The following is a 13,564-nucleotide window of genomic DNA, read 5'->3' on the forward strand; positions in this document are numbered from 1 at the left end:
GGAAAACTCTCTTGTAGGCTCTATCCTTTCCTCTTGTCTGTTGGGTTGTGTTCACTTCTGGCTTGTCTGGTCCGAGTTCTTTTACTTTACTTTCGAAGGGATTCATAAGCAAAGACTTAACTGAATGAGTGATGGATAACGGAGCGCCGACTCTTCCATTGGACTCCGTTTTCTGCCGCCTACTTCCGGGGTATAGAGCCTCCATAGTTCCAAAACATCCATTTACGGCGTAGGAGAGCATTCCTTTAGTAACTTCTGAGTTAAATGCGTTAAATAGCTACCTCTTTTTAATTGTCAACTGTCTATATTGTATCAGAGGCCCTTTATGATGCATATACTGATAATTATGTGTATGTGCACAGTGTAATTATGTATATTTTTATCTTTGTAGACGACTGATTGCCTGCTAGTTTGTTAGCTCGACTTCGCCATCTGTGAGGTTATCTCCGGGGGTAAATTGATTTAATTGCTACCTCTTTTGAATTGTCAACTCTCTATATTATATCAGAGGGCCTTTATGAAGCATATACTGATCTTTATTTGTATGTGCACAGCGTAATTATATATATTTATCTTGGTAGACGACCGATTTTCAGTCATTGCCTGCTAGCTAGTTAGCTCGATTTCGCCAGCTGTGAAGGTATCACTGCACCAGAAGTTAGGTAGTGAATCTCTGACAACTTTTATTTAGTTAGTTATTGATGTAGGATTACTAGGATCAATAAGGTTGATAAACGATGGGTTTAATCTGCTGAACCTGACGGTGTTAGCTACGGTGTCGGAGTACTGTATGTCTGACGCTATAGCTAGTAGAAATAAGGTTGCTTTTGTTTAATTATACCCTTGAAAAGGCTGTTGGATTACAAATATGAATAGAAATTATTCCACACAAAAAATATATGCCATAACGACGAGCTTTCAAATGTTATTACACAGACAGTAGTGTCATTCTTTTTTTTCATAATGTAAGCTTCTGTCCACCCCTTCCCCAACTTGGCTGCAATTTGGCCATGTGTGGGGAAACTCCTTGACCTACAGCCTATTCAAGGTCGTGTCTGATTATCTTCACTCTCCTGCAGGTGGTGGTGGCTGGTGCTACTGCTGATGTGGTGGTGGTGGTGGCGCTTTGTGCTGGCGACGGCTGTTGCTGGCGGTGGCGACTGCTGCGATTGTTGTCCTTCCTTTCGACCTGATGCACTTTACTATCCTTAACCTCAGCCTGATGTATGTCGAGTATTTTCTTTGTTTATTAATAACTTATAATATTCCTCCCTGTTCCTTCACTTTGTTCTTGTTTTACAAGTTAGATATACACGCACACCTGTTAACACATTTGTGGTTCTTGTTCCACACATGACTAACATTGTTTTATTTATAGCCCCTGGCTCTACTTTGCTGTACTTGTTCACACTGACTGTATGTTTGCTTCGTTGTTCTTAGTCCTTGTTCCCACTTGTTTTTGGTTCCACAAACCTCAGCCTGATATATATGGAGAGGATTCTTTTCTAAACACTCAGAATCTCAAACACTGGGTCCAGCTTTACATGGTGCATCCTCCTGTTGGGCAGTGGAATCTGCATTTGCTGGAGGGTTTTATAACCAGTGGTCCATTTTACTTTTATTGCTTTTTTAATTGTCCATTTCCTCACTGAATTCCTCTCTTGTTAACACTTAAATATACAATATTCATCCCTGTTCCTTCACTTTGTTATTGTTTTTCAAGTTGGATACACACACACACACACACACATTCTTGTTGTCTCACCCATTGTTTAATAAACAAATACTATTTCATCATCCAACATTCATTTGTTGTTCTTTAATATATTTGATACTTTGTGTATGGCTTAGTCTTAAAAGTATCATGGTTGTGTGGAAGAAGTTGCCTGGAAACTAAATGCTAAACGGACTGTTGCTACTCTGCTTTCTCAAATGCTCTCTGACCCGGGTAAGTGAATCGGAATTACAAGCAAAATCAAGAAAATAGTCCAGTTGTGCAAAAATCAACATCTTGAATCGTCTTTGATTTCAGAACGGGTAAAAGTTAAGGTTAAAGTTAAGGTAAAAGTTAAGGTTAAGCCACTAAAGTCAGTAGCCTAGTGCTACCCATGCTAACACGAAAGTGAAGCTTTCCCTCAAACTTAAAAACGTATCTAAGTAGCTTTCAGTTGTCACCCTACCACTCCAAATGTAAAACTGACATTTACAAATATGCAACAACAGTCGGAAAAGTACTTGGATATGTGTTTTTTAATTTATATTTACTATTCAATATTGCAATCGCTGCCGTCAGTCCCATTGAAGAACGCGGCAGCGCGGCGTGTTTGGAACTATACAGGCTGACATGAACCACGTGACCACCCTGCCGGCGAGATCAGAGAGCGTCGCAACTCTTCTCTCTGCGTCTCTGGTCTGAGGTAATGCCAAATGCGCTGTTACGTGCAGTGGACGGTGCACTGTGTTGGGGGCTATATTTTGAGCCCCCACAAGCCATACAATTCGACGACGCTGATTGGCGAAATTATGTACATTTCTGCCTAGCAACCGGGGAACCATTGGCTAAAAATTCAGGCTTGTAGCCCCAGGGAAGACACCTACTCCACGAGAGCCCGGGGGGCGGGCTCTCGTGGGCCGTTTGAGCCGGCCGGCAAATTACAGAGAAAATATGTTTATTTTATTTGAAGTATGAATGGTTTAACTTTATTGACCTTAAGGTCTAGTTATCTTTGCGCCGAAACAGCTGTTCGAAATGTCAGAGGGCCGATTTTATACTTTGATTACATTTCAGGGCTTCTACTTTTTCACTTTTTCTTTTGCAAATAAGTTTTACTTTTGGCAGAGATTTTACTTCTACTTGAGGAAAGAATTTCTACTTTTGCCACCACTGTTGTTTTCATTTGCACTCCTCTGAAAACATTTGTTTTATCATTATTTATCATTGTTTTAATCCATATCACTCTTACTGCTCTTAAGTGTCTGTAATTTAGCAAATAATCCAAAGCAATTTGGAACCTCAGATTCAGATACAAGTCATGGATTAGCAGGGATCTCTTTAGGCTTTGGACATTGGGAATCGAACATGGTACGTCCCACCAATACTGCTCTGCTATGGCATAGTGTCACAAACCAAATCCTGTTGAGAAATGACGGCTGGGTTGAGCGTTGAAAGTTTACCTCCACTGACCTTTGACCTCGGTCGCCCTCCATCAGGGCATTCTCATTGGTCCGTTGATCAACAGCCTTTTGTGTTATTTATTGCAGATTCGCTTTGTCTCCTGATTGATTTAGCGTTGATATGCTCAATTTCATTTAAATAAACATTCCCAGTTTATCACTTTTAGCTCTCCGATGAGAGTAAATCTGTCTCTTTACTTGATTCCACGAAGAAACCTTCATATTATACTAGACAGTGTACTGCGCGACTCCTCCGGGGTCGCGCAGGGGATCCTGGGAGTAGCTGCTGTCAGTTGATGAAGGGTTTTTTGTCGTCCTTGTTTGTTATTAGGATAAGTGGGGTTGATGGGTTCGGGGTGTTATTTAATTGCGTGTAGTTCCATTGTTGTGTGATGAGTAGTGTGATCGCGACCATTAGTGAGAGTGTTGTGTGTGTTGGGGATATGTGCCGTGTTTCCATTACACGCGTTCAATAAAAGCAACTCTCTGAGTCGTGCGGTGCAAGGGGCACGAGAGTTGCATAAGCGTTTCACCTGGGCTCCCGTCTCGTCCTTCCCGTGCTGCTTGCCATAGCACATTATATATGATGAAGTACTCGTCACAGGTCAGTGAAACCGTTCTTGTATCACGTTAACACTGCCACTTCAGTTAAAACTTAAACTCGGGGTGGGAGGGGGGGCTGTACAACAAAATAACACATTTCAGTTAGTTTCGGTTTTAAAATTGAGCCTTAATTGGACCAAATCCACCGTTTTAGCATGGACTTCAAAGTAATATTCAGCATCATCTAAATAGGCAACAAAAAAATGTCACAGAGGGATGAACTGAATATTTTATCCAAAACAAAGCAAGCATGCAAACGAACATGACGCACCCCTTCTAGAAACCATCTTCGATAAACTTCAGACCTCTACTTGTCAGTTTTATTTATTCATATACTGACAAATTGTGGTGTGTGTGCATGTGTGAGTGAGTGTGTGTGTGTGTGTGTGTGTGTGTGTGTTTCTGTGAGAGTGCGGGCGTGTGTTTATGTGTTTGTGTGATAGAGTACGCCCGCGCACAAGTGCGCGTGTGTGCATGAAACTATATGTTAGAGGGATTATATATTTTCTTGGGTTTATCTCCACTAAAAACGCTTATGCTGTCAGCGACGGCGGTGTCCTAGATTAGACAGCCCTGTGCTCCAAACCTAGAGGGCATCATAATCATTCACTTGTCTACTGCCGCGTAGGAACGGATCCTCAGTGGATTAGTTTAGACAGATAACATTGGAGTTTCATTTTATGGTGCTGTCGAAATGTTGAATGTAATTAATTTGTATGCATTTATTTTATCCTTGCGAGTAAATATCCAAGTCATATTAAGTAGGCTACTTATTAAACAAAGCATGACAAATGTGGTGTCTGAAATGTATATGCAGATATGTTTGGTATATCTTCACTCCAATTTCTGCCTCTCTAGCATTCAAAGTCCTTACCCTCATTTGAAGTAAGATGGCCCTTGAGGTGAATTTCCTAGGAACATTAAATTGTTAGGCATGCTACATCCAATTGCTCGGACCCCCGGATTAGGTACGGCTAACCCCCCCCCCCCCCCCCCCCCCCATCTTTTCCCCCCAACCACCCAACCGTGTTCACCATGGCGTTCACTCATCACCACAGATATACTTTAGAACGAAAAGATGATAGAGGAACTGACTTTTACAAGCTGACAAAGAGAAATTTGGAGCACTGATTATAATTTCATATTTTTCTCGCTTTATTTCTTATCTCCGTCTTCCTTTCTCCCTTCCTTTTCTTTCTTTGTTTTTCAATTGAACCATTTTATTTTTTCATTAGAATCCATATTTTTTTATTTTTCGTATAGTGGAAGCCACTCGTCTGTCTTGAAAGCCTGTAAAATCGATAATATTGTGCAGTAGAGCAGCTACACAGAACAGAAAGAAATCATACAACCAGGAATGGCAGTTTATTACTTCGCTTATGAGCGCGAAACCCCGCCCTCCACGCGTCGTCATCCATCCGAGCAGCCAATGAGGCAGGAGGGCTGTCTGGTGTAGAGCGGTGAAGTACCCCCGTCGCATCGCTAGAGGAAGGGGTCTCGGACGGGCTTTGTTTGTGGATGTGAATGAGCAGCATCAACCACCTCCAGAAATGTGGACAGATAATATAAGGATTTTACTACTTTTTCATTTGTTGGCCCTGAAGCTTCATTCATCCGAAGGTTAGTGCTGTCTTACGGTCGATAAACAGTATATACTCTGATCCAATTTAAAATGTAAAATTCTGCTTAATTCGCTAGATTCTCTGGTGACTGGAGGGTTTGGGCTGAACGGCGTTGAAAGCGCTCCCGGGTTCATTAAATTGTCTGATAGGCCTACCACAAGACTCGAGACGCACAACACTTCTACCTTATCCACACACACTCGTAATGCAGGACGGCGTGTTTAACCGAGCAGTGTGTGTGCGGTTATCTTCTGATTCGGCTCATGGTCCCGGCTTGCAAAATGTCTGCGCTCCTGTCATGTGTGTCAATGTGCATCCACACAGTAACGAGCGTATAGTGGCTTTCAAATAAGTGGCCACGCTGGGGGTGGGATGGCTGAAACACGTACTAAAAAACACGTGTCTTACACCCATCTCTCTCTTCTTTTTTTACGGTTTAAAACTCCCAGCAGACTCCTTTCAATTTGTAGCATAAAGTAGAGCATGAGGGACTACAAACAGCCATTGACGCTCCAGCGTCTCGCTCAATTGAACAGAAGAATACTGAATATTAATTAGGCATTCATTTGCGTTGCGGGGAACAACTCGGACTAGTAATTATGCATTATGCAATTAATAATGCCATCTGGACTTGTATTGTTTTCTATTTTTTTCCTTTCTCAGCAGCAGCGGATGAGTGTGAGAATGGACAGTTTCAGTGCAACAACCAAAGGTGTATTCCCGACCTTTGGAAGTGTGACGATGACGACGACTGTTCGGACAACAGTGACGAAGAGAATTGTCGTAAGTGGGAAAAAAGTGATTTAAAAAATGGACGTCTTGTTGCGTATGGCGTTAACATCCATCCTCACCCGCTGCGGATATAAAATGCCACGCTTAAATAGAGCTCATACTTTCTTAGAGATAAACCAATTAGTTGGAGATGGCATCACCACCACATATGCTTATGTTTTCATATAGGGCATTCAACAAACCACCGTAGCATTTCCGTTGCTGAATATGGCTTTAATCTCTACCTCCAGGCGGTTCGTTTCGGTGCATGTCGCACTACATTATTTACATAACATAAGGCTGTTTCTTTTTTTTCCTCTGTTGATGATCTGAGCAGATTCGCCTACGCACCACCTCCCTATCAGAGGGGGGTTTCCATATTAATAGGATAAGTTAAACCTTCATGAGTAATGCAATCGGTAATACTATAATTTGATTTGTGATATTGTGATTACTGTTGTTCTGTGGAAGAACATTGCAGGTGTTGTTGGTCTGTGCTTAATGACTGCAAACTCATGACCTATTTGCGGGAACGATGCTCACTGTGAATTCAATGAAGTGGTGCCAGAACTGTGTTTTCCACGCTGCTTGGCTTTTGTGTCTGGGTTAATTGTGGCTCGGGAGGAATTTCAGCACCTCCTATCACATATGCCTACCTAGTACCACCCCTGAAACATTCATAACCAAATCATAGTGCGCACACACAACGCGCACACGCCTTCAAACCCTCATGCAAGCCCAGCATACACACACACACACACACACACACACACACACACACACACACACACACACACACACACACACACACACACACACACACACACACACACGGATGCTTTGATGCTCTGTTGTATCCCAGTTGATCTTTTCTCTGTAGGAAAGAAGAGGGCTTGCAAGTGATGTTTTCGTACTTGATCATCAATTCCTTATGAATAATATCACACTTTATAAGACAAGGCGTGAGTGATCAAGGGAGTGAAAGACTGGAGTGAACTCAATCCTCCGGAAAATAACTTGTTTCTGTTTCTCCTCTGTCTTTTGCTAACCTTAAGCGGCCGATAGCCAAACAACACCCAGGTTGACTCAGAAGCCATTATGTAGGCTGTGTACTGGCATCGGATGGATTTGTGTGTTTCTTTCAGATCAGTCAGAGCAGTGTGTCTGTACACATTGGTACCTTGGTACAGAAGCCGTCTGAGGGCGGTGGGGTTGGAGCAGATGTCGCGGTGGTGAGCCTGTGTAGGGTCAGAGCGTGAATCGGTAGACATGCTGCACAAAGGGGGAGTAATGAGGAGGGCCGGGCCGCCTAAAACAAGCCTGTCCAGGAAATAAAGCTAACAATCACTGAGCGGCGGTGCCTGTTGGCCCACTAAAACACCATGTCTCTCCCTTTTTCCCTATCTGTAATTGGGTCGCCTTGTGGGTTGAAAGTGAGACGTATTTCATTTTTACGATGTCGAATGTCCTGTGACATGTCTTCCCTTCTCATAAAAGGCTTTGTCTTGTTTGTTTTGGTTTGTTTGGGCAAATTCTGGAAAAACAAGACACAAATAAGGAAGTCGCTCAAGGGATATGAGACTGTTTCTTTTGGTTTGCATAAGGAAACCTCTCTAGGATCTCTCCGTTACCGACCTCATTCTGCACTGAGGTCCCCCCCCCACGCCTTATTGCGCAGACGACCACCTGAGTACATCGCCATGAACCCAACTGAAATATCCAACGGCGCTCATAACATAATACCCATAATGCACCCTGCTGAGCATCCCCCTCTCTCCCGCTCTTGAACCTCCCTCAACGACCCCCCCCCCCTCCTGATAACAGCATCTCTCTTGTATTTTGTTTCCTTACTGATCCATCACGTGCACAGTCTAGCCCTGTAGGCGTCTCTGAGCAGGAAGCCTACTACCTACCCATGCTCATTAATGCCATGTTTCTACTACAGTAAATTCACTGGATGAAAGGCTCTTTCTAAATGACGACAGATACTATGCATTATATATTCATGCTCACCTAGCCCATGATTCTCCATGCATTCAGTCCCTGGTGTGGGGGGTTGTGTTAACTAACCCATACCCATAGGCGGTTGGAGTCCGGGCGGGGGCGGGCCGGGGAATAGATACGGGAATAGACATCCATGGACAAGGTCACAGATGTTGTGGTCCGAGTGTAGTCTAAGCAGCAGGATCATATTGGGGCTATGGTTTTTTACGCACATTGTTGTTTGATTTCAACTGTTCTATATTCCTTTTGAAATGGGAACATTTAGTATTCCGCGTCGCCAGCTTCGTTTCCTCTCATTCCGGAGACGACAGCGGTGGGAGTCAGTAGACAAAGGTAGTGGGCTGTGCGTTCTGCTAGATCAGATAATGGAGGTGAGGTTTATCTATGGATCAGTCATCCTGCCTCAGTGGAACCCTATCTGTCCTCCCCTGCTCCAGCTCCACCATTTGGCCCCCCTCTTACAGACGCTCCGTTCCTCCACATAGAGAATATAGGATTGCAAAATGAGATTTTTTATTATTCATGAATTTAACATTTGTTTTTCCGTCGTTCTGCGTCCCTGTAGGTTTTACAATTGCAGTTAAAACCCAAGAGTGCTTCAATTTGAGATCCACACACCTTTCATTCATGATTAATGTCTTAACCGTGCTCTTCCCAGTCCTTAAAGAATAGAAAACCACAAGTGCTCTCCTCAGCCTTTCATTGAGCTGTGTTTGGTAGGGTTTAATTATCCCTTCATTCTACAGTGTTAATACTGTATTGTCCGCTGGTTACAGTGTTTGACCCCCAGCCAAGAGTATTTCTTCATTCTGGACATATTGTAAATCGTATGTATTTCTTCATTCTGTTAGTTATATTCTGTGTGTGTCTGTGTCCCTTCTTACTATTGAGTTTATTTATTAATGCCTTGCTTGTTTAAATAGATGTTGTGCAGTTCTTCGTTCTCTAGTGTGTGCAGAGTTTGCCTCCCTTGTGCATTCCTGGTGATGTTTAACTGGCCTTCTGTTTCTGCAATGTCAGATCGTCTCATACGGCCACAGGGGCAGTGCCCGCGCCATATGCTCCACTGGGTTTAAAATAGTTTTAAAACGGAAGGAAACAAAATAGAAAATAACCATAGGAGGTAAGGTGCCGTCAGCTTGGGACATGAGGACACGATTACAGCCATCCACAACGGCACATTGTGGATGGCTTTCATATGAATAACGGTTTGAAATTGAATTCGATAGCTTTCTGTGTGTTTTGAAATCCATTTGGTTACTCATGTTCATTATTTCTAGCGTGTTGCTGTCACCTCGATGTCTTGAGCAGGTCAATTACTCGCAGAATGGGATGGGTGTGTTTTCATGAAATTACATTTGTGTGTTTAACTGAATTAGGAGCCAAGGGCCCCACAGCCCGGGGCCTGTGTGGACACTGCCCAACATTCCTGATCCCCAGTTTGTATTCAATACACAACCCGTCAAAAGTGTCAAAGGAGAAATTGGAAATGTAAAAGGAACACCGTGCAAAGTTGAACCTTTTGAAATGTTATGGTGAGGGCTTCGCTCGCTACAGCGTGGACGTTTGGGTATGTTGATTAGCGTATCTTGCTCTCTTCTGCCTCTGCCTCAAATTTTTGGATCATGGCAGTTTAGTGGAGAGCCGCCCTGAATAAGTAGAATTGAATAAGTATTTTTTAACAGTAGTTTAATATAATGTGTCGTCCTAACCCAATAACCACAAGGTCTATTCAACACATTTTCCAGAACTCGTACATGCCACAAATTGTGTTTTCATGCACAAAAATGTACCCAACACTTTCATTGTCCACAGTGAAAGAATGTCAACGTCGAACCCCATGTAGTACACAGAACACAACAGAAACATATCGTTAGAGCTCCTTTGACAGGCAGCCATTGTATCCAACACAATTGCGATGTTTGAATTAAAGCATGTTTCTCTGACTCCAAGTTCACCCTGTGGAAATGCTTCACTGAGGTCAGTCCTGCTGAGAAAGGATGAACTCAGCATTGTACCATGCTTATGAAAGTGCCGATCAAACAGCTTATCTTTTAGAAAATCAAATTTGAAACTTAATATAAATAAGAGTATAGCATATATTTATATTCAAGAAAACCAATTGAATAGACCACGAAGATTGGAATTTGAAACCCACAACCTCTAAGATGGGAGCCTTATATATCCTGATTTAAATGTGTGCCAGTGGGTGGGTGCTTTTTTTAATATACTCGATTCTATGTTTGAGAATGAGTTGTCATAATCATTCTCTTCAGGCCTCCCTGTAATCTGCCTTCTTTCAGTCAGCGGAGACCTTGAGAAAAAAGATTCCTCCTGGAGTCTGAGCGCTCTGGCAGCCAGCATCATCCTAATAGGGTTTCTTTAATGGGACTGTCTCTGTGTTCTCCTCATCTGTGGCTAACCCTTTTGCATTGTCATTTTGACAAAGGCCTGGCTGATATTATTCACAGAAGGAGAAGTTAGCCTGCCTGCCTTCTGACACGTCGTTTCAGAGCTCGCAGGGCTCCACTAGTAATTAAACGCGGACGGGGCTCGCGTCTCCGTGTCACACCTCCTTCCCGTCTACACCAGGAGTCGTCCCTGCTCTCTTTCTCCTTTTATAGCTCTTATGGTCGCCTTTCTCTCTTTGTCTTTTTCTCATTCAATTTTCTCCTCTTTGTTCGTTGTGATGTACAGTTGTGCCATCAGAGCATAACGTCTCTATTTTGACCCTTTCATCTGCCATTCTTAGCTGTAGCTTTAAAATAGGATCTGTATCGCGGGCAGTTGAGAGGTGTCCCCTGGGTTCTGTTAGAACCCAGGGGACAGAGAGAGAGGAGACCGACGGAGAGAGTGATGGACAGTAGGAGTGAGAGGAAGAGAGGGAAATGGAGGGAGAAATGATTGAGGAGAAAGAGAGAGAGAGAGGGGGAGAGAGAGAGATGGAAGCGTCATCTAATCCTTGTTCCTGTCAGAACAGAGGGTAAGCGTAGAGGAGCTCTCCGTTTTGAATTCCAGCCGTGAGGGCGTCTGTTCATAGTGCTACGTTGGGTCCTGATCTCTATCACATAAGGACCTCTGAGCGTCCACCAGAGCTTGTCTCAGGTGGAACAGTGTGGAGGAAGTAGAGTGTAAGGAGCCAAAGGTCAACTGGCCAGCCCCTGGGACCAATGTACCCCAGATTGATAGGAACATATAGAGGCTGACACCCCGGTTCCCTGAGCTATCTCTGCCAGGTTCCTGGTTCATCAAAGATATTGATGCCGACTTTGGTCTCTGAACCATAACAATTTAGCCAGGAGCCTAACTAGCGTCAAACTGTTCTGCCCTATATACTATCTTACACAGCAGATGTCAATTTCTATTCCATTATAGATTCCTTATTTCCTTGCATGGTCTACCCAATGGGAATAACTATAGATTTGTTGTGCCTAAACGTGGCTGGTCTGGACTAATGGATTGACAATCCGGCACACGTCTATGACGCAATTGTGGAATGATAGAAGTGTACTGGGATACACTGGACGCAGTTCAAAATCATTAAACGAGGGAATGATTTTTTCGTAGCATCTTTAATAAAATATAATTCTTTTTGAAGTGATGATCTATCATAACAGCGCTGCACTAGGGAGACACTGCTCCGCAAAACCACTAGATGAAGTGAACGCCTATTAATGTTTTTCCTGTTATTAATCATAATTCGATGTATGAATCGGTGGTGATATTATTCCTGTTGAAGACTGCGATAAACTCGCTGTGGCAAAGAGCAATGCATTTGGTTGTCCGGTTTTTTATCTACTTTGCGTACCTCTTTTACAAAAGGCTGTGATTCCAGAACCAAATTTGTTGCAATCTAGGATGATTTCCTGTATGGGGGATATTCGTTCCTTTGTCGCCAAATGGGTCAAGGGCGAAATTTGCACTGCCAGGTTCAGAAGGTTTGAGTAAATGCATGCGCACATCGTTATTACCATTTGCGGGGATTTAAGATGGTTTGTCTTAAAGACTCAGGATGACTCAACAATTAGTTGATTTTTGCTCAGAGGAAGGTCAGAAAACACTGGATTGTGAAAAGTGAGTCTGGAGAGTGATATTGGGTTCTGTCTGTGTTTGCCCTCTGTGTTCACTCCCAGCCCTGGTGTCTGTACAGCCCTGTGCGGGTGTTTTTGAACCAGCAGCTTTCCTGAAGTGATAATTCAGAAATCCGAGCCTTACCAAACTAATCCAGAGTCTTATCTGACATCACTGTGGGATTCGGGTAAACCGCTGAAGGCTGAGAGAGAGTTCATGTCACTCACTTCAAGAACACTTTAAGTTTGGAAACTATTGACCGATTCCTCTTGGCCACTTAATCTCTTAATTCTCCATCTTGCTATGTAAGGAGTTTTTTGGTTGCAATCAAAATTACAGGGCACAAAATTGAGATGTCTGTACGCAGCCATTATGAACGTCATAAGACGGATCATGAATCATTCTATACGAATGGTCATTGAATCACCGGAAAGAAACCAGTACTGAGGCCTAAACCTCAATCACAACAGGGTTTTTAAAGTTATTAATCTTCATTAATTATTTAAACTGTAAAAAAACAAAACAAAAGATTAACTGTGAAATATCAAATGATGAATAAACAAGAAATATTGGCTGTTGGAGGGGAAGAAGAACAAATCCATCCCACAATCGATGCATTCACACAAATTCACCCAGTTTCAGAATCCGACACTAATCCTCCATAACCGCCAGACTGGATAGGGTCATGTCTTTCAAACGAGGACTTTTTCCATAAATCAACATGTTTACCTGTAAATACTTTTTGATAGCTTCTGCTCTGCTTCTCTCCATCCTATCCGTGATGACGGCCTCAGTTCAAACTCGCTTTCAACTCCCATTTGAATTCCACTAGAGTTGTACTCGACAAGTCACCAAAGCAGCCACCGACTCCATGCGGTCGCTGCCCTAAACGAGGACGGGGCAGGAGGGCTGTCCTGCATGTTTAGTGGGGCGGAGGGGAAACTGAAACTGAAACTGAAACTGAAACTGAAACTGAAACAACAACAACAACAACAACAACAACAACAACAACAACAACAACAACAACAACAACAACAACAACAACAACAACAACCCGGAGGAAGGCAACTCCCCCCCCCCCCCCGTGGAAACAGGGGGACACTTCCCAGCCTCCACCCAGAGAGGGGGGGGGGCGGTCCACATCCACCCTGCCCTGACCTCGCCACCCAGCGGCACGGCCCCCAGTGGTGTCCAGGCTGAGGCTTCTCTGCACATCGCTCTACAACACATCTCTAAGTGTGAGGGGCTGTGTGAGGAGGAGCGAGGCGTCTGTGTGTCCCCACAACCCCCCCGGACGGGGGGGTTGTGGGGACACACAG

General features: G+C 43.5%; 1 protein-coding gene across 1 annotated transcript in view; it reads left to right on the plus strand.

Moving 5' to 3' along the window:
- Nucleotides 1-5,327: 5,327 nt before the first annotated feature.
- Nucleotides 5,328-13,564, plus strand: part of LOC307085651 (low-density lipoprotein receptor-related protein 8-like) — a gene marked incomplete at both ends in the record, with an annotated part of 84,095 nt that continues 75,858 nt past the window's right edge. Inside the window, 2 exons of the mRNA XM_079750517.1 lie at nt 5,328-5,397; nt 6,063-6,182. Of these exons, the coding sequence (XP_079606643.1) occupies nt 5,328-5,397; nt 6,063-6,182 (190 nt within the window). The remainder of the gene's footprint in view (nt 5,398-6,062; nt 6,183-13,564) is intronic.

This window comes from Pollachius pollachius, assembly GCF_949987615.1.
Source record: "Pollachius pollachius genome assembly, chromosome: 14".
Lineage (NCBI taxonomy): Eukaryota > Metazoa > Chordata > Actinopteri > Gadiformes > Gadidae > Pollachius > Pollachius pollachius.